General features: G+C 40.2%; 1 protein-coding gene across 1 annotated transcript in view; it reads right to left on the bottom strand.

Moving 5' to 3' along the window:
* The window catches only part of LOC102395698 (ATP-binding cassette sub-family C member 4-like), a 312,677-nt gene that overhangs the window by 49,390 nt on the left and 235,959 nt on the right, over window positions 1-27,328 (bottom strand). Inside the window, exons 21-26 of the mRNA XM_045162476.1 lie at window positions 20,846-20,996; window positions 15,782-15,901; window positions 14,368-14,478; window positions 13,307-13,407; window positions 12,057-12,248; window positions 110-265 (exon numbers count right to left, since the gene is read on the bottom strand). Of these exons, the coding sequence (XP_045018411.1) occupies window positions 110-265; window positions 12,057-12,248; window positions 13,307-13,407; window positions 14,368-14,478; window positions 15,782-15,901; window positions 20,846-20,996 (831 nt within the window). The remainder of the gene's footprint in view (window positions 1-109; window positions 266-12,056; window positions 12,249-13,306; window positions 13,408-14,367; window positions 14,479-15,781; window positions 15,902-20,845; window positions 20,997-27,328) is intronic.

The following is a 27,328-nucleotide window of genomic DNA, read 5'->3' on the forward strand; positions in this document are numbered from 1 at the left end:
GGGGGAAAATATTAACCCTTTCGTTCATTTTTAAAATCAATCAAATTAAAAGCAATTAAACTTAGATACTGGATGAAAAGAACATGTGAGAATGTTCTGATGTACATACTTGAGGTATGATTGACATTTTCTTCCTTAAATCATGAAGTCCAATTTCGGTTATCAAGATCTTATCAATCCAAACTCTACCTTCAGGCTCTGACAATCTAAAGAGGGCAGCAATGAAAGAACTTTTTCCAGCTCCTGTTCTTCCCACGATGCCAACCTGTGAAGAGACCCAGGAGGGATTAAGAACTAACAACATGCAACAAACCTGGGAGAAACCCTGGTGGTTGAAGATGAATTTTAAAAGCTCTATATTGAATATTGAATATAATCTATACATTTTTCAACCATGGCACTATTGACATTTTTGTTTAAATACTTCATTGTTATAGGGTGGGAGGCTGTCCTGTGTATTGTAGGATGTTTAGCAGTAGCCATTGACTCTACCCACTAGAGGCCAGAAGCACCCCTAAACTGTCAACCAAAAATGTCAGACATTGACAAATGTCTTTGGCTTGAGATCCCCTGGTCCAAAGAAGAGTTAAAAATAACAGAATCAATCTACTAGCAACAAAAAATCAGAAGCTGCCTAAGTGTTCCATAAGAAATAAATCTTTAGTTTTTATTACTACTGTCTGCAACGGCACCCCACTCCAGTACTCCTGCCTGGAAAGTCCCATGGATGGAGGAGCCTGGTAGGCTGCAGTCCATGGGGTCGTTGAGGGTCGGACACAACTGAGCGACTTCACTTTCACTTTTCAGTTTCATGCATTGGAGAAGGAAATGGCAACCCACTCCAGTGTTCTTGCCTAGAGAATCCCAGGGACGGGGGAGCCTGGTGGGCTGCCGTCTATGGGGTCTCACAGAGTCGGACACGACTGAAGCGACTTAGCAGCAGCAGCAGCATATTTTGAACCTTGAGAATTTTGTGGATAATTTCATAAAGATATCAACAAATCAAATCAGAACTGTTACATATAAATAAGTATACATTTTCCCAGAGTTCTGTTATTTAAAAGGGCTTATTCTCTGGGCTTCCCAGGTAGCACTGGTGGTAAAGAACCTGCTTGCCAATGCAGGAGACGTCAACGACTTAGGTTCAATCCCTAGGTTGGAAAGATTCCCTGGAGTAGAAAATGGCAACCCACTCCAGGATTCTTGCCTGGAGAATCCCATGGACAGAGGAGAATGGCAGGCTAAAGTCCATAGGGTTGCAAAGAGTCAGACACGACTGAGCGACTGAGCACACACACATTCTCTGATAGAGAAACTAAATCACTTCAAGGTATTAAATGCCTTGGTTATGTTCTGTCTTGAAAGGAATCATTTTAAAATTGTAAAACACTCATCTCAGTGTCCTCAGAGACAGTAGCCAGTAGGGAAAACACATATAATAAAATCAACAACAACACAAACAACATTTGCTATTTATATGGAACCTTTCATCTGAACAGTTCAAAAGGCATTTTACAAACCAATTAATACTTATAGTTAAACCTTGGAAAGATACATGTCAAGTATCAGTCTGGTTATTTAAAACCAAGGCATAAAGAAATTGGCACATTAAAAATAAGATCAAAGAATCACAATATGGTGAAAGAAATCAAACAGGACACTAATAGATGGAGAAATATACCATGTTCATGGATCGGTAGAATCAATATAGTGAAAATGAGTATACTACCCAAAGCAATCTATAGATTCAATGCAATCCCTATCAAGCTACCAATGGTATTTTTCACAGAGCTAGAACAAATAATTTCACAATTTGTATGGAAATACAAAAAACCTCGAATAGCCAAAGCAATCTTGAGAAAGAAGAATGGAACTGGAGGAATCAACCTGCCTGACTTCAGGCTCTACTACAAAGCCACAGTCATCAAGACAGTATGGTACTGGCACAAAGACAGAAATATTGATCAATGGAACAAAATAGAAAGCCCAGAGATAAATCCACACAGCTATGGACACCTTATCTTTGACAAAGGAGGCAAGAATATACAATGGAGAAAAAACAATCTCTTTAACAAGTGGTGCTGGGAAAACTGGTCAACCACTTGTAAAAGAATGAAACTAGAACACTTTCTAACACCATACACAAAAATAAACTCAAAATGGATTAAAGATCTAAATGTAATACAAGAAACTATAAAACTCCTAGAGGAGAACATAGGCAAAACACTCTCTGACATACATCACAGCAGGCTCCTCTATGACCCACCTCCCAGAATATTGGAAATAAAAGCAAAAATAAACAAATGGGACCTAATTAAACTTAAAAGCTTCTGCACAACAAAGGAAACCATAAGCAAGGTGAAAAGACAGCCTTCAGAATGGGAGAAAATAATAGCAAATGAAGCAACAGACAAACAACTAATCTCAAAAATATACAAGCAACTCCTACAGCTCAATTCCAGAAAAATAAATGACCCAATCAGAAAATGGGCCAAAGAACTAAATAGACATTTCTCCAAAGAAGACATACAAATGGCTAACAAACACATGAAAAGATGCTCAACATCACTCATTATCAGAGAAATGCAAATCAAAACCTCTATGAGGTACCATTTCACACCAGTCAGAATGGCTGCAATCCAAAAGTCTACAAGCAATAAATGCTGGAGAGGGTGTGGAGAAAAGGGAAGCCTCTTACACTGTTGGTGGGAATGCAAACTAGTACAGCCACTATGGAGAACAGTGTGGAGATTCCTTAAAAAACTGGAAATAGAACTGCCTTATGACCCAGCAACCCCACTGCTGGGCATACACACCAAGGAAACCAGAATTGAAAGAGACATGTGTACCCCAATGTTCATTGCAGCACTCTTTATAATAGCCAGGACATGGAAGCAACCTAGATGTCCATCAGCAGATGAATGGATAAGAAGCTGTGGTACATATACACAGTGGAATATTACTCAGCCATTAAAAAGAATACATTTGAATCAGTTCTAATGAGGTGGATGAAACTGGAGCCTATTATACAGAGTGAAGTAAGCCAGAAAGAAAAACACTAATACAGTATACTAAGGCATATATATGGAATTTAGAAAGATGGTAACAATAACCCTGTATACGAGACAGCAAAAGAGACACTGATGTATAGAACAGTCTTTTGGACTCTGTGGGAGAGGGAGAGGGTGGGATGATTTGGGAGAATGGCTTTGTAACATGTATAATACCATATATGAAATGAGTCACCAGTCCAGGTTTGATGCATGATACTGGATGCTTGGGGCTGGTGCACTGGGACGACCCAGAGGGGTGGTATGGGGAGGGAGGAGGGAGTGGGGTTCAGGATGGGGACACGTGTATACCTGTGGCAGATTCATGTTGATATATGGCAAAACCAATACAATATTGTAAAGTAATTAACTTCCAATTAAAATAAATAAATTTATTTAATAAAAAAATTTTTTAAAAAAGAATCACAATAATGCAGGTAAAATGCTGGTTAGGAACGAAATTGTATTATAAAAGTTGGCTTTTCACTGTGTGCTATAAACATGTATGCAGAGCACTATATAAAGTAGCCTAGACATGGAAGCAAACTAAATGTCCATTAACAGAGGAATGGATAAAGAAGATGTGGTATATATATAAAGGGAATACTACTCAGCCATAAAAAGTCACGAAATGTTAACCATTTGCAGCAACATGGATGGACCAAGAGATTATACTAAGTGAAGTAAATCAGACAAAGGCAAAGAAAATATCATATTATTATTTAAATGTGGAATCTTAAAAAAAAATGATACAAATGAACTTATTTACAAAACAGAAACAGACTCACAGACATAGAAAACAAATTTATGGTTACCAAAGGGGAAAGTGGTGTAGGGGGGTAGTAAATTAGGAATTTTGGAGTAACATACACGCACTACTTCTGGAGGAGGGCATGGAAACCCACTCTAGTATTCCTGCCTGGAGAATTCCTATGGACAGAGGAGCCTGGTGGGCTACAGACCATGGGGTCTCAGAGTCAGACACAACTGAGCAACTAAGCATCCACAGCACATGCACATTACCATATATAAAATAAAAAAGGTCCTACCCCATAGCTTCCCTGGTGGTTCAGATGGTAAAGCATCTGCCTGCAATATGGGAGACCCGGATTCAATCCCTGGGCCGGGAAGATCCCCTGGAGAAGTAAATGGCAACCCACTCCAGTACCCTTGCCTGAAAAAATCCATGGATGGAGGAGCCTGGTGGGCTACAGTCCATGGGGTCACAAAGAGTGGGACATGACTAAGCAACTTCACTTCACCATATAGCACAAGGAACTATACTCAGTATTTTGTAATAACCTATATGGAAAAAGAATTTATACATCTGAATAACTTTGCTATACACCTGAAAGTAACACAACATTATAAATCAACTATACTTCAATAAAAATAAATAAAAGCATGTATGCAGAAACTGGCTTTTTTATAGCAATGAGCTTGCATAACTGCAGATTCCCTAGTGAGAGCTTCTCAAAAGACGATTTCCTCTCTATTTAGGAATTTGGAATTGATGATGGGCATAAGATATGCTTTTAATCATTTGTAAATTAATTCAGTTAGTAAATTTTTAAAATTCACAGCTTTAAACAGAGAAGAATTAAATCTTTCTGAGCACTGATTATATTCCAGGAACCTTACATATTTTCTCATTTGAATACCTTCAAACTTTCAAAGCTTAATCTGTAAGATCAATAATGGCACTTCAAAAAGGAATTTATCTTTACAGAGATTACATGTAAGAAAAGTAGCTTTAGTTGATTTATCTTTGTAGCCAATTTTCTATCTTAATTTATTTAACACTGACAGGTCATTTTCTGCATATAGGCAGTTCTTCTGCATACATACATAGCTCATATGTTCTGTGTACAGGCTGATCTGGGCAACATGGCAGGTTCAGTTCCAGACCACCACAATAAAATAAGTATTGCAATAAAAAAAGTCACACTTTTTTAGTTTCCCCATCTATATAAAAGTTATATGTATGCTATACTATAGTCTGTTATGTGAGCAATAGCATTACATCTTAAAAACCAGCATTAGTATCTTAATTTAAAAAAACTGTATTGTTTAAAAATGCTAACTATCAACTGAGCCTCTGGCAAATTATAGCAGTAACATCAAAGATCATTGATCACAGATCATAACAAATATAATAATAATGTTTGAAATATTGTGAGAATTACCAAAATGCGACCCAAAGACATGAAGTTAGCAAATTCTGTAGGGAAAATGGTACTGATCCACATGTTTGAGGCAGGGTTGCCACAAATGTTCAGTTTGCAAAAAATGCAGTATCAGTCAAGCACAATAAAACCAGGTATCCCTGTATTTCTGGGTGTTCTCATATGTGAATCAAAACACATCGGGACATAGGTGAGAACTGTGTTGTAAGAATGTGTGTGAGCAGGACTATAAACTACAAACTCCAAAAAGGAGAGTAAGAAAAAGGCAACTCAAAGAAAATCTGGCCCGGGCTATTTCTACCATTCAGTTTTCAAAGCTATGTCTGGAAGTCTTTCCCAGGTCACCAAAGGGTTTTGCTAAGTGCCTGTGGGGAATGTCACCAATATCAGTAATTTCACATTCCTAAATCCAAAGGTACTTGGAAACAGTCTTACCTCAGCTTTACAACTGCTCCTTTCTGTTTTTCCAACCAGACCAGGGTTGGTCTCTGACAACCACACCAACTTGTTGACATTTGCCCCCAGATCTATCTCCATAGTGATACATTGAGCTCCACATGATTAACATCAAATGCCCCCACAAAACAGCCACTTCTTCTGACTTTCCTACTTTAATCTCATTACTTCTTTCCCAGACTCAACTGTCCACTTTATTTCCAGCTTTCCCTGATTCCAGCATGGTACCAAGGCCTACAGATTCTATACCTGTAATGTTTCATGACTCAATCCCTTATTTTAATGACCATAATCATTATGTGAGTAACACGCTGTGTTAGCTTTTAAAAAACCAAACAAATCTTTTTATTAATCATAATCAGGGCAGATAAATCTAGAAAGTAAATAAATACTAGTCATCACCCCTGCACACCAATAAATCCACTCTTAAGATATTGATGTATTTTCTTTCTGGATTGTGTGTGTGTCCATATGTGTGTGTTGAAGACAAAAACTCATTTAAACAAAATGAGATATGAACATATTGCAATGTTTTCATTTAATATTCACTAAAAATATTTACTTTAATGACTATATAATATTATAGTATGTTTGATAATTTATTTAATAAACCCCCTATTGGTGGATATTTAGGCAGCCTCTAATATTTTGCTATTATAAATAACTGTGTGTTAAATATCCTTGAAGCCAAATCTTTGCAAACAACTGTCATTATTTTCTTAAGATAAGTTCTCGTATGTGGAATTGCCAAGAAACAGATATGAGCATTTTTAAAGTAGACTCTTAAGTACTGCCAAACTATCTCAAGAAATATGATAGCAATTTCTACTCTCAGCTGTTTCCCTGCACATTCACAAACCCATGTGTTATAACTTAGTTTTAATTTACATCAGTTTGATTTCAAAAAGTGCAGTCACGTTCCCAGGACATCTTCCTGGAGGCACAAGAGTTCCTGGCTCCCTGCCTCTCACGTTTGCCCACTCTGGTGCACGTGCTCTCACTTCTCAGATTAACCTCATGAAGGCCGGTTCTGTGCCCATCACTCCACCCCAGGATATCTGACCTCTCCATCCTTCACATCCATGAGTCAGTTTATTTGGGGTCACTAGGTAGTTGTGGACTTGAACATGAAAGTGTGCTATACATCTGATAGTTCACTTAACTGAATATCAGATGCCTAGGTCTTCATTCACAGAATCAGAGCATCGTGCTTTGCTTATGCAAGCCTCACTTCCTGGAATGACTTTCACATATGTTTCCACCTGCTAAAATTCTAACCACAAGTCACTAAAGCCTCCCTTACCTGTGTAATTCCTTGGAAATTCTGTACTTCTCCCTTCATGGGGGCTTGTTTCAATCCTAACAGATGTTATACCATTTTTTAATAAACTTCCATAGAAGTTCTTACAAAGTTAATACAGCCTTTTTCTTATTCTTCAACTGGACTGTGTGTGTTGACAGTAGGATACGCATTGGATTTGCCTTTGTATTATTTGTATTACCTATGGTGTCCTGTGCAAAAGAGGCTTCTGTAGGGAGGTGAGGTTTTTAACTCAGGCTGGAGAATGTATGATCTATTACTATATTGTCTAGGAATGTGATAAGCTGGACAGAGAAACAGGCACAACAGATGGATTCTATAGCCATAAATACAATTGCAAATGGCTAAGCTCATTTTCATGAGATAGTTTATAAGTAAACAAAGTATAAGTGGTTATGGTCATTTTACACCTTATGAAAATGACAGCTATCTTTATCCAAGCATGTACTGCATGCTGATCTCCATGCTGGGTGTTTTATGTATCTTCTGTTGTTTAAGTTGTACAACTACCTTAGAGATTAGGTCCTGTCACCTCCATTTTTCAAAAGAGAAGATCAAGGCTTAGTTAGATTAACTAGTCTGCCTGAAATAATAAAGCTTTTAAGGGCCAGGATGGGACTCATTCCATATATGTCAGGTTCTTTTCCATTCTGCTGATGGCCTCTTTATCACCTGGTTGGCCTGACTCCCTATTATGTCCCTCTGGCTAACTAGAACAGAGAAAGTGGGGAGAGATGTAGCCACAGTTCAAGGAACAGACCTAACATGGAGATCCTATGGCCAGAGAGTTTAAGCAAGATGTGGATACAAGTATAGTGTGTGGGACAAGAAGGACAAAATCTCTGAACAAAGAGCATGACTGAGATCAGGTGGGCAGGCTGTCAGCAGGAAAAACCAGCACCTACAGGTGGGCTGGGGAAGAACCCTACAGCTAAGTGGGACACAAGGTTCCCCAGGAAACAGGCCAAACAGACCTCAGGCACTGCTTGAGGGCAGAAAGACTCATTTTTGATCCCATCAGGTGGTGAAAGAGCTGTACATACACTGCTGTGCGGGGCTGTCTCTGATTCTAGGTCCAGGCAGGGCTGAGCCCGTGGGAAATCCTTCCAGTCCTTGCAGGAGGCTGGTGTGGGGAAGGCTGGAGCAGGATGAAAACTGCCTGTGATAAAGACAGACTCACTGAAAAGATGCAAAGAAATGCAGTGGAATCACACAGTCTTAGATTATAATGTAAAGGCATGATTTGAAAAATATAAATATGAATCTGTAGGGTGGTAAGTGATACAGAACTTTCTAGAGTCTCATGCTCAGGCACAAGAGGGGTTTGGGTGATTCATGAGCTCAATTTCAAACTGTCAAAGAATGTTTCATGGAAATCATGGGTTATGAGTCATCAAAGACTGTCTATGGGAGAGAAAGGACTTTACTAGGAGTTTACTAGGACTTTACTTTTACTTGTTCAAATCTGATGCTGAGTCAAGAAGTGGATGAGAATGGGATTCTTCATCTCTAAGAAGCTCCAGGAGATGCAGGTGCTGTTGACCCTGGCACCACAGTCTGAGTCATGAGAAATTAGGAAGCTGGTAGAGAAAGGGGGACAATTTGGGAGTGGGGAGAGGAGTTGCTGAGGGAATATATAAACAAGGAGAAAATGTAGGAAACTAACATATTTGCACATTATATCAAGGTCTAGTAAACATCTATAAAAATGTATTATCCAAGTAATAACTCTGAGCAAGAAAAAAAAAAAATAACAAACCAACATCAATCTACCCCTAGAGCCGAAAAATGCTTTAAAATAGCCTAGGACTCTCTAAAATGATCAAATAAACCATCAAATCATCTAAATGAAAAACTCAACCCATGTTCAATATCTACACAGGAAGCCTAGATATTTTTTGCTTGCTATTTCTTCTATAAATTAGAAACCAACATAGTATCTATTAATTTTTCCCATTTACCCTAACTTCCAGGAATTGGGACAGCAGAGGAAATGATGAAGAGAGTAAAGCCCCATTCCTGTTGGTCTGGCTCACTCCCAGCAACCTCAGTCAATCAAATCCAACACAAAAGGATATCCAGGAGTGACGGGGCCTGGGACAAGTGAGCAGGAGAGTAAACCTGAGGATGGTGGTGTGAAATCACTTCATGAACATGCTGCCTGGTTATAATCTTTAAACACAGAAATGAAACTAACGGTGATACTGTGAGTGGACCATGACACAAATCAAAAGTCAAGTAACTGCAGTTATTAATTCAGTCTCCAGATTCAATCATCCCTCAAACATTTTAGAAGCTCAGATAGTCCTATGATTTGAGAATTTTAAGGTAGAAGAATACAAATATGTTATGTCCCTAAGATATAGATAATTCATATTTGATGTCTTTGGGGGAAATTTAAGACAGGAGCAAATTGACAGAATTATGTTTACAATGGGAAATCTGATGGGCATACTTAACTGCTAGTAAGCAAACATCACCTATGGTGATTTTAAGGACAGGATTGCATCGTGAGGTACAGTTACTATTTTCCCAACCTACACTGAAACTGGAAATACTGAGGAGCAACCTTTTGCCATGTGACTAACTGAAGCTGCTCTCTGGACTGTAGCCCACCAGGTTCCTCTGTGCATGGGGATTCTCCAGGCAAGAATACTGAAGTAGGTTGCCATGTCCTCCCAGGCCCTGGATATCATTTGGGCATTAAATTTAATATTCTTTCACGTCACAGGGGCTTCCCAGGTGGCGCTACTGGTAAAGAATCTGCCTGCCAATGCAAGTAGAGGTAAGAGACCTGTGTTCAATCCCTGGGCTGGTAAGACCCCCCTGGAGAAGGAAATGGCAACCCATTCTAGTATTTTTGCCTGGAAAATCCCATCACCAGAGGAGCCTGGAGGGCTGCAATCCATAGAGTCACACAGAGTGACAAGGGTATCATTCATTAAATATGGCTACGGTCCACCAGGTGGGTCTGAGGTAGATAGAGTTTTAAACATCAGTGCCTAAAGTATTTAACACATCTAGGAAACTGGTTACTTATAAGGAGTTGCCTTGTGTGTATGTTTTGGTTACTGTTTGCACTTACCCATGTATTACTCAGTCTCACAGCCAGCAGTCCCTCAGCACTCTGTGTACCCTGCAGAACACTTTCTAGGAAACAGAGCTAAAAATAAGATGTTCCCTGATCTTTAGAAGCCTTAGGGCATTCTGGGATATAGACTAAAAATTACAAAGCATGTGAAGATGCTCTCTTTTATTTTAGTTGTGGTAAAATACATATAACATACCCTTTGCCAATTTAACTATATTTAAATTGACAGTTTAGTCTTAAGTTTTCGTATTGTTGTGCAACAAACCTCCAGAATATTTTTTGCCTTTTATTCTTTGTCTTGTAGAACTTAAATTCTATACTCATTAAACAATAACTCCCTACTTTCCATCCCTCTGTCCTTGGTGACCATCATTCTACTTTCTGTCTTTAGGAATTTGACTACTCTAGGAACCCCATAAAAATGGAATTATATAGTATTTTTTTCTTGTATGTCTGGCATATTTCATTTAGTATGATGTACTCAAGGTTTATCCATGGGTCTGAAATTCCTTCCTTTTTAAGGCTGAATAATATTACATTGTATGGATCAGGGAGCATCTTCTTTTTAGCTCTGTTCCCCAGAAAATGGCATTCTCCAGGGCACAGAGAGGGTGCTGAGGGACTGCTTGCTGGGACAGTGAGTGAATAACATTTTATTTGTCCATTCACTTGTTGATGAATACTTGGGTTGCTTCCTGCTTTTAGGTACAATGAATAATGCTGCATAAGCACAGTCAATTTCAGTTCAGTCACTCAGTCGTGTCCAACTCTTTGCGACCCCATGAACTGCAGCACGCCAGGCCTCCCTGTCCATCACCAACACCCAGGTGTACAATAAATGCTATCTTAAGGGTATACAACATTAGGAGGAATTGGGAAGCAGATGCATTAGAATTAACTCAGAAAATGAGGAGGCTTTAACCAGAAGATGACCGAGGGGAAAGGTCTCTGAAGTAGAGAGGGCACTGTGTGCACACTGGAAGCAGGGAGGATGTGGTACTTCAGGAGAATCTACACACAACCTGAGTCTTGGGGGGTGTGTGAACATGAGGACTTGAGGCTGGAGAGGTGGGTGGGGAAGAGATGCCTACTGCCTTGTCTGTTCTGGTTTAGTCTGTTCTTCAAGACTCTGCCCTGGCCCCAGCTGAGGGCCTCAAGCTGCATGGGAAAGGAACATCACTTGCAGACATGGGTGCTGACAGGACCAGATCACAAGACTTTCTGCCACCTTCCACCTGGAATCTTCCCTGCTCCTCTCGGTTTGCTTTCATCAACTCTGAGTGAGTCTCCAGACTCTGCCTCCATGGAGGGCTCTGGTTTTTCACCCCTGACTGAATCATGATTCTGGGCTCTTCTCTGGTGGCTCTGAGCTGGCCACACAATCCCTGCTAGAATGGATCTAGGGCTGCCCTATGGTTCCAGCAGCAGCTCGCCCAGTCCAGTAAGGATCAGATCTATGCTTCAGAAATAAGCAGTCTGTGGGGGCAGGGCAGGAGGATGACAGTCCAGTGTGGGTTAATGGAGGACAAGTCTACGGGAAGGGCCAAAGGACAAAAGAGGAGGCCATAGCTGAAGGGCATCAGAGGAAGAAGAGAAGATTTCAGAAATACAAAGAAGAATGAATGGGAAAAAAAGAGATGTTGGAGAGTTAGAGACAGTGAGTCAAGGCTGGCTTCTCAGAATCCACATGAATAATCAGGTGTCAATATAGTGTCCTGGGTCAGGAGCTCAGGACCCACAAACCACCATGAGGGAGTTCACAACACAGGGAAAGAAATACTGAGATCCCCATTCCCTGGTCAGTTTTCAAGACAGATTCACCTGTGATGTCACTGATCTAATCTGCATCCATGAAGAACAAAGAGTCCCCCCAACACACACAAGAAAGTCAACAGCAGATGTGGCCCTAAATCTTCTGCTGAATTTTAAAGAGGCAAATGGCTTAAACAAACCTTTTCTCCTGGTTTAATGTCTGTTGTCAGGTCCTTCAATACCAGAGGCCCATCTGAGCTGTACTTGAAGTTCACATTGCTCAAGGCAATCATTCCATTGTTGGGCCAGTCTGGTGGTGGACGAAACTCGAGTTCCCAGGGTGCTTCTTGCTCAAGCTCTGTATATTCTATCACCCTTTCTACTGAAATCATCTGAAACATATATGACATCATGTGGGTTAGGAGCAGAGGGCTTTATTTATGGATGTTCAGAGACTGTAAATAAGGTGTTCTGTTTTTATATCTTTATATCTGCTTTTTATATGATCAAGAATATTCCAGGTCTTAGCATCTGCGAAGGACTGAAGTAGGAATGTGATGACTCCTTTGATGATTTGCAAACTTATTCATCATCCTGTAACAGTTTCACTTAGGGCTACTTCCTTCAGCATTATATTAAAACTAAAAGAATTATGTAATGAATGCAAAGATTTTATTTATTCACTTTCCACATCTGAATAAAAAGAATTTTGTCAAAGAAAAGAATACTTATGAGCACTAATCAGTGGTTATAAAAGGGCCACGTGTTACAGAGGAGTAGAACTGGATGGTCATCAAACCTCATTTTAATAATTTCTTACTTTCTACTCTATTAGAAGAGAGAAGTGCAAATATTGCATTTTTATTGTTTTTCTCTCTTTGGGACAATATGCAATACTCAAAGGAGTATATAATTTAAATACTGACCAAGGCCTCCTAAACAAAAATAACTTGACATCTTTGATAGCACATTCAGAGAGGTGGCTTATTCTACCAAAAAGGAGGGATACCAGCACATTCAGGTGTTTAACACATACAAGAATAAATGCTAAAATGAGGCAGGGACAGATATCTATCAATTAAACAAAGAACTACAAAATATTGAATTCTTCATTTACCAATAATGAGGAATTACCAGTTAAGAAACAATAATAAACAACCTCCCCACAAACTGGTTTATATTCTCTCCAAGATTTCAGAACCTCCCTCCTACAGAGACATTTATTACATTTGAAGACAGTTTGTGATGAATAAAAACCTGCTGACATGGCACACATAAGACTGAGTAAAAGATGTACTTTTTTACAGTAGCTTTAAACAGATGGAGGAGAATATAAAAACTCTGTGAGCTAGATGTAAAAACAAGTTTTAATATTTTACATAAGAATTCCTTTTATACTTTTTAATGGCAAGATGTAGTACAAGGTTAAGAATGTTAAGATAAACATCACCATATTCTCAACTTCAACACTTAGCCTGATGCACCATGGGAACACCATCATGACGTTAAGGGCATAGGACAGTATCAGGCCAACCTGCCCAACATTCAAAGCTAAATGAGGAAGAAGAGAGGGGGAAAATGTCAGTCCTGTTTTTGACCTTGAGGCCAGTTCCTTCTATCACTTTATTAATATAACTCCTTTATAATATTTAAATCACTTACATATAATAACAATATTACTTATATTTTTACTATCATTTGATTGAGTCCACAATACAATTAAAACCTCCCACCCAAAAAATTAAAACCACTATGAATTCAGAAAGACTAGTAAATGAACTTAATCTCAATATTGTCAATATACAGTAGACAATGAGGAATAATGTTATTATTAAGACTTTTGTCATTGTGGTTTCAAGAACAATCAAGCAATTTCACTTTCTATGTCCAATGCAGCCATAGCTGGAAACCATGAAAAACAAGGCAATGGTTTCTAAAATCCAGTGCTTTTAAAATTAAAATACCATTCTCATTGTTCCATATTAAAGACTGTAATTCAATATTGCTCTTATAGAATATTTAGGGCTGGTAAATTCATGCCATATACCCCAACACCTGCTCATCTGATACCCACACAGCGATGAGGATTGTGTCCTTTGCTACAGAGAATCTTTCTCATCCCAGTGCACCAAGCACCTACAACCAAGAGACCCCAGTAGCCCTAAAACCAAAATATAAAGTTCTAACTTGGACAAAAAGCTTTATGATAAATTTGCTTCTCTCCATCCAACTACTAAACACTACTGGGAAAGTTTCTAAGGTCAGCTTGTTATTGCTGAGTAGACATCCACTCATTCAAAGAAAAGGAAGAGAATAAAAGGTCCCATCAAGATCCAAATGACCTCTCTACATGGGCCACACTGTGGAATCACATGCTTCAAATGCTTTAATACAATTCATTAGCACCAAACTGTACTTGTTAGACAAGGCAGCAAGAGCTTAATATAATAACTGTAAATACAGCTATAAATTTTAACCACACCATAAATAGTTATTTACACCCATACTTACTTTGTGCAAGAAGCAGGGACCCAAAGTCAATAAGACTGATGAAGATAACATAGATGATATCCAGACGCAAAGAGAACCATCGGGATACAGTCAAAAGCAAGAACCAGGCCTCTGGATTTGTAAACCATAATAAGCATAATGAATAAGTTAGAAAAACCATGTTAACTGCTTTGAACAAGAAAGACCATTTTGCTCAGATGAGCTACAGAAGATTTTTGCACAAAGTAGGATGGCAAAGTTATACACTCAAGGAACAGGAAAGTTCCAAAAAGCTGTTTTGGTACCAGATAACATATGGGACACAGAAGAATCAAGCCAGGGACTGTGTGGAACTATATTCAATAGCCTATAATAATTTATGATGGAAAATTATCTTTAAAAAGTACACATATAAAACTGAACCATTTTGCTGTACATCTGAAACTAACATACTACTGTTTATTAACTATACTTCAATAAGAAACAAATTCAACTCACAGGTTATAAACAGTAATATGATCACAATGGAGAAAATGGAAAAATGGTCTCATTGGTGCATTTCCTACAGTGCTAGGCCTCAATGTGAGGCTCATCCTCTCTCAGGGCCAACTGTTCCCAGCTTTCTGACAGCAGAGAGCACAGCTCACACGCTGTTTCCAGCACCTCCACACTTACTACAGGGCCCTGCACAGTGTTTATTCTTAGGAGCCAGCATCTATACAACCATAAGCTAACTGGATTTGCATGTGACTTTCAAAATGCCATTTTTTTTTATGTTTAAGATACAATAAAGACTGGAGAGATGGGCCAGGATTTTACAGATTTAGAGGGAATTCTAAAATTCCTACCTAGGGAAAAATATTACCAATACTCAGAATAATATAAACCAAGTGAGTTAAAAATCTGTTAATTAGGTAATGATTTATCTCAATCAAATCTGCTGCCCTGCATGCTCTGAAAAGAGAGTTGACAAACTATAGCCTGTGGGCCAAGAATGGCCATCACCTGCTTTTGTAAATAAAGTTTTATCGGAACACAGTCATGTGCTTTTGCTGATGTATTATCTTTACCTGTTTTTGTGATACAACAGCAAAGTTGATAAGTTACAACAGAGATAGAATGGCACACAAAGTCTAAAATATTTACTATCTGTTGTTTGGAAAAAAAAAAAAAAGTATACTGACTCCTGTCCTAAAGGGACAGAAAGCCATAGGACACCATGATGGAAGGACAATGGAAGTCAGTCTGGGGAGAAGAGGGAAAACGGGCACACAGAGGGGTGCTGAGAGGAAGAGGTTGGGGAGGCAGGTGTGCAGAGGGGGACATGGGGCAGCACAGAGTGAGGTGCTGGCCAGCCAGGCCACCTGACAGGGAGGTCAGGCCTCAGATGACAGCACATCCCATCCTTTGAAATCATCTCCAGAAACTCACAAACCTGAATGCAAGTCCTGGTGTGAGTCGAACAGTTCCTGAAACCTCTGCTCAGCTTTGTACGCCCGGATGGTCCAGAGTCCTTGGAGAGAAGATGCTAAGTGGGAAAACACTGGGCTCTGTGCTGGGGAAGCAGAGACAGACACAAGACAGAGAAAGTCAGGGAGGCTGAATGCAAGGAAACCCATAGCCTTCCGTGTGCTGTGTTTGCACGTTCTGCCAAACATCACACTGGAATTCCTGGTTGGGCTGCCTGGGGGAGAAGGGATGACGCCCTTTCTGGAGAGAATTCTCCATGTGCCGCTCAAACTCTTGCTCACGTCAAGCTTCACCTTAACGACCTAGAAATGAAAGATTCTCTTTGAATCTATCTTGGTGCCTGCATGTTAAGTCTTTTCAGTAGTGTCTGACTCTTCATGACCCTATGGACTCGCCCACCAGGCTCCTCTGTACATGGGATTCTCCAGGCAAGAATACTGGAGTGGATTGCCGTGCTCTCCTCCAGGGGATCTTCCCGACCTAGGGATCAAACCAGCATCTTTTTAGTCTCCTGCACTGGTAGGTGAGTTCTTTACCACTAGCACCACCTGGGAGGCCCTTATTCTATTGAGTAACATTTAATTGTATTTATTTTAGCTTTAACTTTACACTTTTAAAATAGCAATATGAACTTTTAACAGCACTTTTAAGACTGAGCTCATGCTCCAAATAACAAAGGCTAGGAACTCTCTCCAGGCCTTTTCTGCATTCCCAGCAGGTGTCCCAACCAGACCCCAGAACTCAATTATTCTGGAAGCAGGGGCTCACAGCGATGACACAGGTGAATTTCAGGCCCATTACACTGTCAGGAGGATGTCAAGAGTCCAGCTTCAGAGAACACAGAAAACTCACTAGAAGCAGGCTGTGGTTTCCAAAGCAAATGTGACGTCAATACTATTCATCACAGACAAGGCTTCTGAGCAGGAAGTAGATGCGCCTGTTCCCCCAGGGAGACTCCTGGAACGAACTCTTCAGCGTGGCCTCCTCCACCTGCTTCCCTCACCAGGAGATCAAAGTGCAGCTGATTCTCTTCAGCGGGAATGGTCAACTTTAGAAACCAGGTATCATCTCAGCCTTGAACCCCAGAGAACCAAACATCCCATCACCTACCTCACCTCATGCCCAAGAGTTACAGTGGGCCAGAAGGAATGCTGACCTGTGAAAATCTATACTGTTTCTTTCAAACCCCACTAGGGGTGAGCAGAATGCCAGAATGAGGGAACTGGAGGGTCTGCAAAGAAAATTAACTAGTACATGAGGAGAGGGAATGTCAAGGCTCTGGTCTTACCTTGCCCAACATAACACCCTTTTCCCCACAACGACTGAGCTCATGATCCTGAAGCAGATTATATAACAGCCATTACATCAGTCAGAAGTCATAGACACGTGTAACCCTACAGTTTACATGACATACGGCTGTGTCTCCACAACCCTGAGGACACTTGGGGACATATTCCACCTGGACTGCAGATCTTCCCTGGGGTGGGGGGACAGGGGCAGGGAACCACAGGAAAAGACCCTAAGGTGGCAGCCTTTGCACCAGGTTATCATTCACCTATGTGAGAACTGCCAGTTGTTACTATGTTCTTATTCCTTCACATTTAGACTTCCCTGGTGGCTCTGTGGATGAGAATCTGGCTGCCAGTGCAGGAAACAAGGGCTCAATCCCTGATCTGGGAAGATCCCACATGTCAAAGAGCAACTAAACAATAATTATTGAGCCTGTGCTCTAGAGACTGGGAGCCACAAGTACTAAACCCACAACTGGAAGCCCAAGCCCCGTAGAGCCGGTGCTCTGAAACAAGAGAAGCCATCACAGTGAGAAGCCCGCATACCACAACTAGAGAAAAACCTGCATAGCAACAAAGACTTTAGTTCAGTTCAGTCTCTCAGTCGTGTCTGACTCTTTGCGACCCCATGAATCGCAGCACGCCAGCCAAAAACAAATAAATACAATTTTTAAAATACCCTCATGTTCAAAGTTCTGGTGCCTTTGGTAGTCACTAGCAAGTACTTTGGGGCTTCCCTGGTAGCTCAGCTGATAAAGAATCTGCCTGCAACGCAAGAGACCCTGTTTCAATTCTTGGGTTGTGAAGATCCCCTGGAGAATGGATTGGCTACCCGCTCCAGTATTCATGGGCTTCCCTGGTGGCACAGATGGTAAAGAATCCACCTGCAAGGCAGGAAATGTTGGTTCAATCCATGGGTTGGGAAGATCCCCTGGAGGAGGGCATGGCAACCCACTCCAGTATTCTTGCCTGGAATCCCGATGGACAAGAGCCTGGCGATACAGTCCATGGGGTCACAAAGAGTCAACATGACTGAGCAACTAAGCACAGCACAGCACAGCAAGTATTTTACAAGCTTCAATTTAAGAAATCCGAAGAGCCCCAGAGGGCAGGTATTAGTATACCTGTGTCAGAGGGAAAACCAGGCTGAGGAATTAAGAGTACTTCCTGCCCAAGATTAAGCAAATTAACTCATCTAAGTGGTAGAGCTGAGTGTCAGACCCAATTCTGTCTTATTTCCAAGGCTGTGCCTTTAATCATAACAGCAGTGTCTCAGAGGGAGAATAATCAGGTTTAAGGATGTCCATGCATGACTAAACGCACTTTTCTCCAGACCTTGTTTACCTTCAGAAAACCCTCAAATCTTACTTAGCTAACATCCAACAGCCTTAGCCATTACCATACACCATACTAAGGACCTTAGGTTGAATAAAGTCCCAGGGAATCCGGCATGAGAATGCCTTAAAACAGCAGACTTGAGGATCCGTGGTCTGAATATATGTGGCACATGTGCTAACCCTTCCTCAGCAATGTCCCTGGAAGACATTGCTAGTTGATCACAGAATCCTTACAGATAGGATTTGATACAGATTCATAATTCAGGCACTGCCAAATGAATAAGTTTGGCTAGATAAATGCAACCAAATGCCATCCTGGTTTTGCATTTTGGTTATGCTCAGTTCTATAAAAATGAAAAACCATTATGATCAGCTGCAGATTTGTCACTAAGAGGACAAAAGTCAACATAATGCTCCAGAAAGGTAGGCAGCTGGATCTGAATATAAACCTCAGGATTTTAGCAGTTTTTCAGAGCACAGGAATGAAGTAGGCTTATGCCTTCTGGTTATAGTGATCCTTTTAGCTGGAGGCTCCAGCAGTGGCCTTAAAATATACTATTAGTTACTGCATAGAGAAAATAGAGAAAAAAGTGGTATTATTATTTATGGCACAGACCCACAACCTGGAGAGAGAACATAAACAGTTCTAATCAACAGGCCATCTCATTTGGTTACCTGGGGTATAGAGGAGTGGGTATTTGGATTGAATTTACTGTCTAACATTGTTACAGCCTACCAGGTTGCAAAAAATCTAAATACTCCTACAGGGATGGGGCCAAAAAGTTCTCAGACTCTCCAGGTGAAATCCTGCACTGCTTTTTGAAAAAGGCCTCAGGAGGTGCCCTTCTCTCCACTTCCATGTGGATGGGAAGTGGCCCATGCTCCAGTCAAAAAATCTCTGAAAAACCTTCCTTCTGGAACAATCTCTCTTTGAATGGAACAACCTGCTTTGAACAAGACTGCTGAATGACTCCATTTCATGGCTGACTTCAAATCATAAAATGATTGAAGCCCTGTCTACACAAAAGACTAAATGCAGCTCATCACTTCTATTCTGTTTTCCCAGGTCCTACCATCCTACCAAATCACATCAGCAAAATATCACACATGTCTGGACTCTACTGCTCCATAATACAGTCAAGCACCTCACAAAACCCATACCTCATGGGAGTTTAGCTAGTTCTCTTGACTGAAAAATTTTTCTATAGCTTTTATGACACCAACTGTACTTTATGCAAATACATAGGATGAATGCCTCTCAAGAGTTTATTATTAAAAATGAAACACAAATTTCACCACCAAAAACTCCTTTGTCTCAATTAACTTAGGTTTTTCCACTTAGCAGATACAGAGAAGAATGAAACTCAATACATTTCTCTTCTTGGCTTGGTTTCTAGAAAGTTAAGTTGGTATTAACTTGCAGTAACTATCTGCAGTAAAATGGTTAAGGTTTCTAATACAAACATCTTCTTCCTTTATTTTCTGTCTGGTGTCATTATACCTTCTTTTAAAATATTTAACAATTATACTTTCATTATAATTTTTTGTTTTAATATTGATGAAATATGTCTGTGCCTTAATGATGAGATAAGTTCTGGATTATTTCATCCTCTGTGACTACCTGAAGAATAGAATGATTAATCATAAAATAATGTTCCCCATTATTCTATAACTAGAAAGCGTAATGGAGTGATAAACTAAAAGTGATAAACTAAAACTACTAAACAGATTCGCCTCCTGGGTCCTCCTAAAGGGATTATTTCCAGCATCATTTATATGAACAGTCTTGGGGAGGGGTGACCATAATGTGACATCATCTCAAATACTGGTGATGATAAAGAGCAAACCTGGAAATAACAGGGCTTATCTTGTCAATACATTTAACAACTACAACTTACTTACCATCTTAGGAGTATGTGAAAGAATGTATTTTCTAAAAATATCACCTCTGACATATGAGTACATTTCCTGATGCCTCCTTTCCTTTTCTTAATGTTTTCCTTTCCTTATCATTTCTAGTAACTCCAAGGGAAGAAAATTTCCCTATTTTCCTTCTACAATAGTACCAACATGATGAAACATATTATTTTTTGGAAAACTGTTTACTGGGTGGCTGTTCTGTGTTAGGAAGTATGTCATGAAGAAGACAGAAATGGCCCCTGTCCTCATGGTGTTTATATTTGTCCTTGTGTTAAAATGCAAAGCTGCAGCTGACCTGTCACTAGCTCAACTTGGCTTAAGGGTCACTCTGACTCACAGGGCCCATAATATGCAATTAGCTAATGCTGACTTAGGGAGAAATTCCAAAAGGTATATTCTGCAGGATTTCAGGGATGTGGTTAATTATGGTATAAATGCAGCCAACCTGCATTGCCATCCCAACCTGAGAGTCCCAGTACTCACTTGAACATTCCAGGCGTTTCACATCTCGTGATGTCTCTAAGAAATACCGCCGAAGAAAAAAGAAAATGATGCCAAGGGGAATCACAGGTATAGCAATCCAAGGAATCACCATCACCACCACAACCACCACACCAATCACTTGTAGAAATGTCTGAAAGAGTAAAAAACAGATACAGGGGCCTCATTATCTAGAATTCTTTTCAAAAATAAACTTTAGGAAGGCGGTCCTAAGATGGCGGAGGAATAGGACGGGGAGACCACTTTCTCCCCTACAAATCTATCAAAAGAACATTTGAACGCTGAGTAAATTTCACAAAACAACTTCTGAATGCCGGCAGAGGACATCAGGCACCCAGAAAAGTAGCCCATTGTCTTCAAAAGGAGGTAGGAAAAAATATAAAAGACAAAAAGAAAGACAAAAGAGGTAGGGATGGAGCTCTGTTCTGGGAAGGGAGTCGTAAAAAAGAGAGAAGTTTCCAAACACTAGGAAACACTCTCACTGCTGAGTCTGTGGTGAGCCTTGGAACCACAGAGGGCAACAAAACAGGGAGGAAAAATAAATAAATAATTTAAACCCACAGATTACTTGCCCAATGGTAACTCCCCCAGCAGAGAAGCAGCGCAGATGCCTGCACCTGCCACTAACAACCGGGGGCTGGGCAGAGAGGCGCGGGCTGCATTGCTTAGAGTAAGACCAGGCCTGAATGTCCCGAGGGCAATCTGAGGGAACTAACTTGGGCTAGCAAACCAGACTGTGGGATAGCTACCACGCAATGGCACCCCACTCCAGGACTGTTGCCTGGAAAATCCCATGGATGGAGGAGCCTGGTAGGCTGCAGTCCATGGGGTCACTAAGAGTCAGACACAACCGAGGGACTTCACTTTCACTTTCCACTTTCATGCATTGGAGAGGGAAACGGCAACCCACTCCAGTGTTCTTGCCTGGAGAATCCCATGGACGGAGAAGCCTGGTAGGCTGCAGTCCATGGGGTCACACAGAGTCGGACACGACTGAAGAGACTTAGCAGCAGCAGCAGCAGCAAAAAGCCCTAACCTAAGACACCTTCAGGCCCGCTCACAGAATAGGACTGAGCAGAGCTACGAGAAAAACCTTAACCTAAGACGCCATCAGGCACGCTCACAGAACAAAGGACTGCAGAGCTAGCCGGCTGCAGACCATCCCCCTCCGGTGACAGGCAGGCGAGGGCAGCCAGAGCCTGAAGGGGGCAATCGCGGCCGCAGAGAGGCATTATCCACCTAACTGCAAGCAGGCTTCATTGCTCAGATTTCTTGGGATTCTGGACAGTCAACATCCGCCTGAGAAGGTGAGCCGGTTATGCACCAAGAAAACCAAGCGGCAAACACAGGGGAGGCGATAAGTCGCAGCGACATCGGTTGCCAAACAGAGCTGCTTGGACCTGGGAAGGGCACAAAACGCAGGCCCAACTGAGTCTGTGCCTCTGAGGTCTACTCGAGTACCTGAACCTTAGCGGTTTAGACCTGGGAAGTGCACACAACCCAAGGCCGGCCTCAGACAGTTCCCAGCAGAGCAACCTTGAGCCTAAGCAGTGTAGACAGGGAAAGCACACACGCCGTGAGCGGGGTCAAACCCAGTGTGGCCAAGACACTGCAAGCACATGCCAGTATTATTTGTTTGCAGCATCCCTCCCTCCCCATAGCACCACTGAACAAGTGAGCCTAAAAAAGCATCCACCACCGCCTCCTTATGTCAGGGCAGAAATTAGACACTGAACAGACCAGCAAACAGAAGAAGCTAAAGCAGAGGGAATCACCTTGGAAGTGACAGGTGCCACAGATTAAAATCCTGTAGTTAGTACAAACTACATAGGAAGGGGCCTATAGATCTTGAGAAATATAAGCCAGATCAAGGAACTATATGAAAATGAACTGACCCCACACTACCCACAACAACACCAGAGAAAGTCCTAGATATATTTTTACTATTTTTACTATCATTCTTTAATTTTTTAATTCTTTTTTAATTTTTAAGTCCTCTATTACTCCTTTAATTTTCATTTTTATAACCTACTATTACTTTGCAACAAAAAAAAGAGACCCTATTTTTTAAAACAAACTTCATATATATATATATATATTATAATTTTTGTGACTTTTTTTCCCTTTAATATTGTATTTTTGAAAATCCAACCTCTACTCTAGATTTTTAATCTTTCCTTTTTGGATTTGTTATCAATTTTGTACTTTTAAGAACCCATTCAGTACCCATTTTTACTTGGGAGTGAGATTACTGGCTTGACTGCTCTCTCCCCCTTTGGACTCTCCTTTTTCTCCACCAGGTCGCCTCTATCTCCCCCTCCCCCTTCTCTTCTCTACCCAACTCTATGAATCTCTTTCAGTGTTCCATACAGTGGAGAACACTTAGGGAACTGATTACTGGCTGGATCTGTCTCTCTCCTTTTGATTAATCCCTTTATCCCCCTGGCCACCTCTGTTTCCTTCCTCCCTCTTCTCTTCTCTGTATAACTCCGTGAACATCTCTGAGTGGTCTAGATTGTGGAGCGCACATAAGGAAGTGATTTCTGGCTACCTTTCTCTCTCCTCTTTTGATTCCACCTCATCTCATTCAGGTCACCTCTATCTCCTTCCTCTGTCTTCTCTTCTCCTTGTAACTCTGTGAACCTCTCTGGGTGTCCCTCACTGTGGAGAAACTTTCCATCTTTAACCTAGATGTTTTATTAACGGTGCTGTATAGATGGATAAGTCTTGAGGCTACTGTAAAAATAAGACTGAAAACCAGAAGCAGGAGGCTTAAGTCCAAATCCTGAGAACACCAGAGGACTCCTGACTCCAGGGAACATTAATTGACAGGAGCTTATCAAACGCCTCCATACCTACACTGAAACCAAGAACCATCCAAGGGCCAACAAGTTCCAGAGCAAGACATACCACACAAATTCTTCAGCAACACAGCCCTGAGCTTCAAGATACAGGCTGCCCAAAGTCACTCCAAACCCATTGACATCTCATAACTCATTACTGGACACTTCATTGCACTCCAGAGAGAAGAAATACAGCTCCACCCACAAGAACACCAACACAAGCTTCCCTAACCAGGAAACCTTGACAAGCTATCCATACAACCCCACCCACAGCCAGGAAACTCCACAATAAAGACAACTCCACAAACTGCCAGAATACAGAAATGCCACCCCAAACACAGCAATATAAAGAAGATGAAAATACAGAGGAATACCCAGCAGGTAAAGGAACAGGATAAACCCACCAAACCAAGCAAAAAAGGAAGAGATAGGGAATCTACCTGATAAAGAATTCTGAATAATGATAGTGAAAATGATCCAAAATCTTGAAAACAAAATGGAATCACAGATAAACAGCCTAGAGATAAGGATTGAGAAGATGCAAGAAAGGTTTAACAAGGAGCTAGAAGAAATAAAAAAGAGTCAATATATAATGAACAATGCAATAAATGAGATCAAAAACACTCTGGAGGGAACAAATAGTAGAATAACAGGGGCAGAAGATAGGATTAGTGAGGTAGAAGATAGAATGATAGAAAGAAATGAATCAGAGAGAAAAAAAAAAGAATTAAAAGAAATGAGGACAACCTCAGAGACCTCTGGGACAATGTTAAATGCCCCAACATTCGAATCATAGGAGTCCCAGAAGGAAAAGACAAAAAGAAAGACCATGAGAAAATACTTGAGGAGATAATAGTTGGAAACTTTCCTAAAATGGGGAAGGAAATTATCACCCAAGTCCAAGAAACCCAGAGAGTCCCAAACAGGATAAACCCAAGGCAAAACACCCCAATACACATATTAATCAAATTAACAAAGATCAAATACAAAGAACAAATATTAAAAGCAGCAAGGGAAAAACAACACATAACACACAAGGAGATTCCTATAAGGATAACAGCTGATTTTTCAATAGAAACTCTTCAGGCCAGGAGGGAATGGCAGGACATACTTAAAGTGATGAAAGAAAATAAGCTTTACAGACAAGCTTTACAGGCAAGCAAAAGCTGAGAGAATTCAACACCACCAAACCAGCTCTCCAACAAATGCTAAAGGATATTCTCTAGACAGGAAACACAAAAAGGGTGTATAAACTCGAACCCAAAACAATAAAGTAAATGGCAACAAGATCATACTTATCAATAATTACCTTAAATGTAAATGGGTTGAATGCCACAACCAAAAAACAAAGATTGGGTGAATAGGTAGAAAAACAAGACCCCTGTATATGTTGTCTACAAGAGACCCACCTCAAAACAAGGGACATATACAGACTGAAAGTGAAGGGCTGGAAGAAGACATTCTACGCAAATAGAGACCAAAAGAAAGCAGGAGTAGCAATACTCATACCAGATAAAATGGATTTTAAAACAAAGGCTGTAAAAAGAGACAAAGAAGGACACTACATAATGATCAAAGAATCAATCCAAGAAGAAGATATGACAATTATATATGCACCCGACATAGGAGCACCGAAATATGTAAAGACAAATGTTAACAAGTATGAAAGGGGAAATTAACAATAACACAATAATAGTGGGAGACTTTAATACCCCACTCACACCTATGGATAGATCAACTAAACAGAAAATTAACAAGGAAACACAAACTTTAAATGATACAATAGGCCAGTTAGACCTAATTGATATCCATAGGACATTGGATATCAATTAGGTCTAACTGGCCTATTGTATCATTTATATTTATATTTATATTTTATATTTAAAATTTATTTTTAATTTATATTTATTTATATATATTTAATTTATATTTAAATTTATATTTTAAAAATTAACTTTAATGGACTATTTTGTTGGGATTAAACTTCTTTTCTTAAAAGATGTATTGAAATAGTAGAGAAAGCTTTGCCATCCAAACAAATAAAATTATAGGTGGCTCTAATGATATTTATTGCAAGATTATGTGTGTGTGCTCAGTCGCTTAGTCGTGTCCAAATCTTTGGAGGACTACAGCCCTCCAGGCACCTCTGTCCATGGAATTTTCCAGGCAAGAATACTGGAGTGGTTTCCATTTCCTCCTCCAGGGGATCTTCCTGACCCAAGAATCAATCCATGCCTCCTGCATCTCCTATATTGGCAGGTGAATTCTTTATCACTAGCCACCTGGGAAGCTCTATTGCATGATTGCTGTGTGCTCAAAACCTTAAGAACCTTCTGTGTATTAACTCTTTTAATACACTTAGTAGCCTATAAGGTAGGAATTACTAATTTTAATAGATGAGAGAATATTTGAGGTTCAGAGAGACTAGGACTTGAACCCTAAACTATCATGAGTCAGTAGGTATTACTAGAGATGAATGAGTAGGCATCACAGATGAGGAAACAAGAAGCCTCAGTTACACAGGTGGGAATAAAGAAGTGGTTAATTACAAAGTTAGTGTCCAGCAAAGGAGGAAAAAATGCAAATGTGACTTTTGGAAGTGGAAATTTTTCTTTCCTGGTTTTCTATCCATGGTTAACACTTACTGAGTGCTGACTCTGTACAGGGCTGCACATTTAATATTTGACATGTATTAGTTTATTACTCCTCACAATGGCCCAATCAAGTAATAGTATTATCTCATTTTACAGATGGAAACAGTGAGGCACAGAAAAAGGAAAAGGAGCTTGATGGAAACCACAAAGCCTGAGCCATGGAGCCAGGGAGTCTACTCACGAGCCATTAGAACATACTTAAGCTTGTTCCCAACATACTTCCAACTATTTATTGTCCAGGAAAATTATTTTTACTTATTTGAGCCTCCTAATTTATCTTAAATTTTTCTTTTAAATACCTTATTTAAGGAATTTCAGAGTTCATAAGCATGCCCAATAAAGAGCAGACAAAAGAAGAGAAATGTGATAAAACCAGTTTTTGGTATTTCCTAGAAATCTGGGGAAGAATTTTGATAATAAACAACTTATAAAACATGAAGTGTTTTTTTTAATTTTATCCTCTAGATATACATTAAATTTTTTATCATTATGATAAAAATGACTGTTTTAAGGAGTAGTGATTATAACAACAGGGGGTGCCATTTACCAGGTGTTTACTCTATACACAGCACTGTGGTAAGAGTTCCATAATCATTCACTTAAGCATCACATCGTTCCATGAGGTGATTTTATCTTGGGAAATGATCTTGGTCTAAAAACACAGCAGGTAGAATAGAAGCCCAAATCATTGATTGATGCTGATTTAGACATACATATTTATCAGGAAAAGTATGACACCCTGATGAAAAGTTTCAGGTGATAGGAATGCAACCAGCACTTAGTATCTATGTGTAGTATCTATCTTAGTATCTAGCCTGTTATGAAAAGGGGTCAAAAGTTGAGGATATACAGATTCACAGAGTTTGGGCCAACGCCTCCAGAGTTTATGATCTCAGATGGATACAATTCCATGTGATCTGCACAAGGCACTGGGGAAACACAGGGGAGAACATGGGAATCCTTTATTG

Source organism: Bubalus bubalis, chromosome 13 (genome assembly GCF_019923935.1).
Source record: "Bubalus bubalis isolate 160015118507 breed Murrah chromosome 13, NDDB_SH_1, whole genome shotgun sequence".
Lineage (NCBI taxonomy): Eukaryota > Metazoa > Chordata > Mammalia > Artiodactyla > Bovidae > Bubalus > Bubalus bubalis.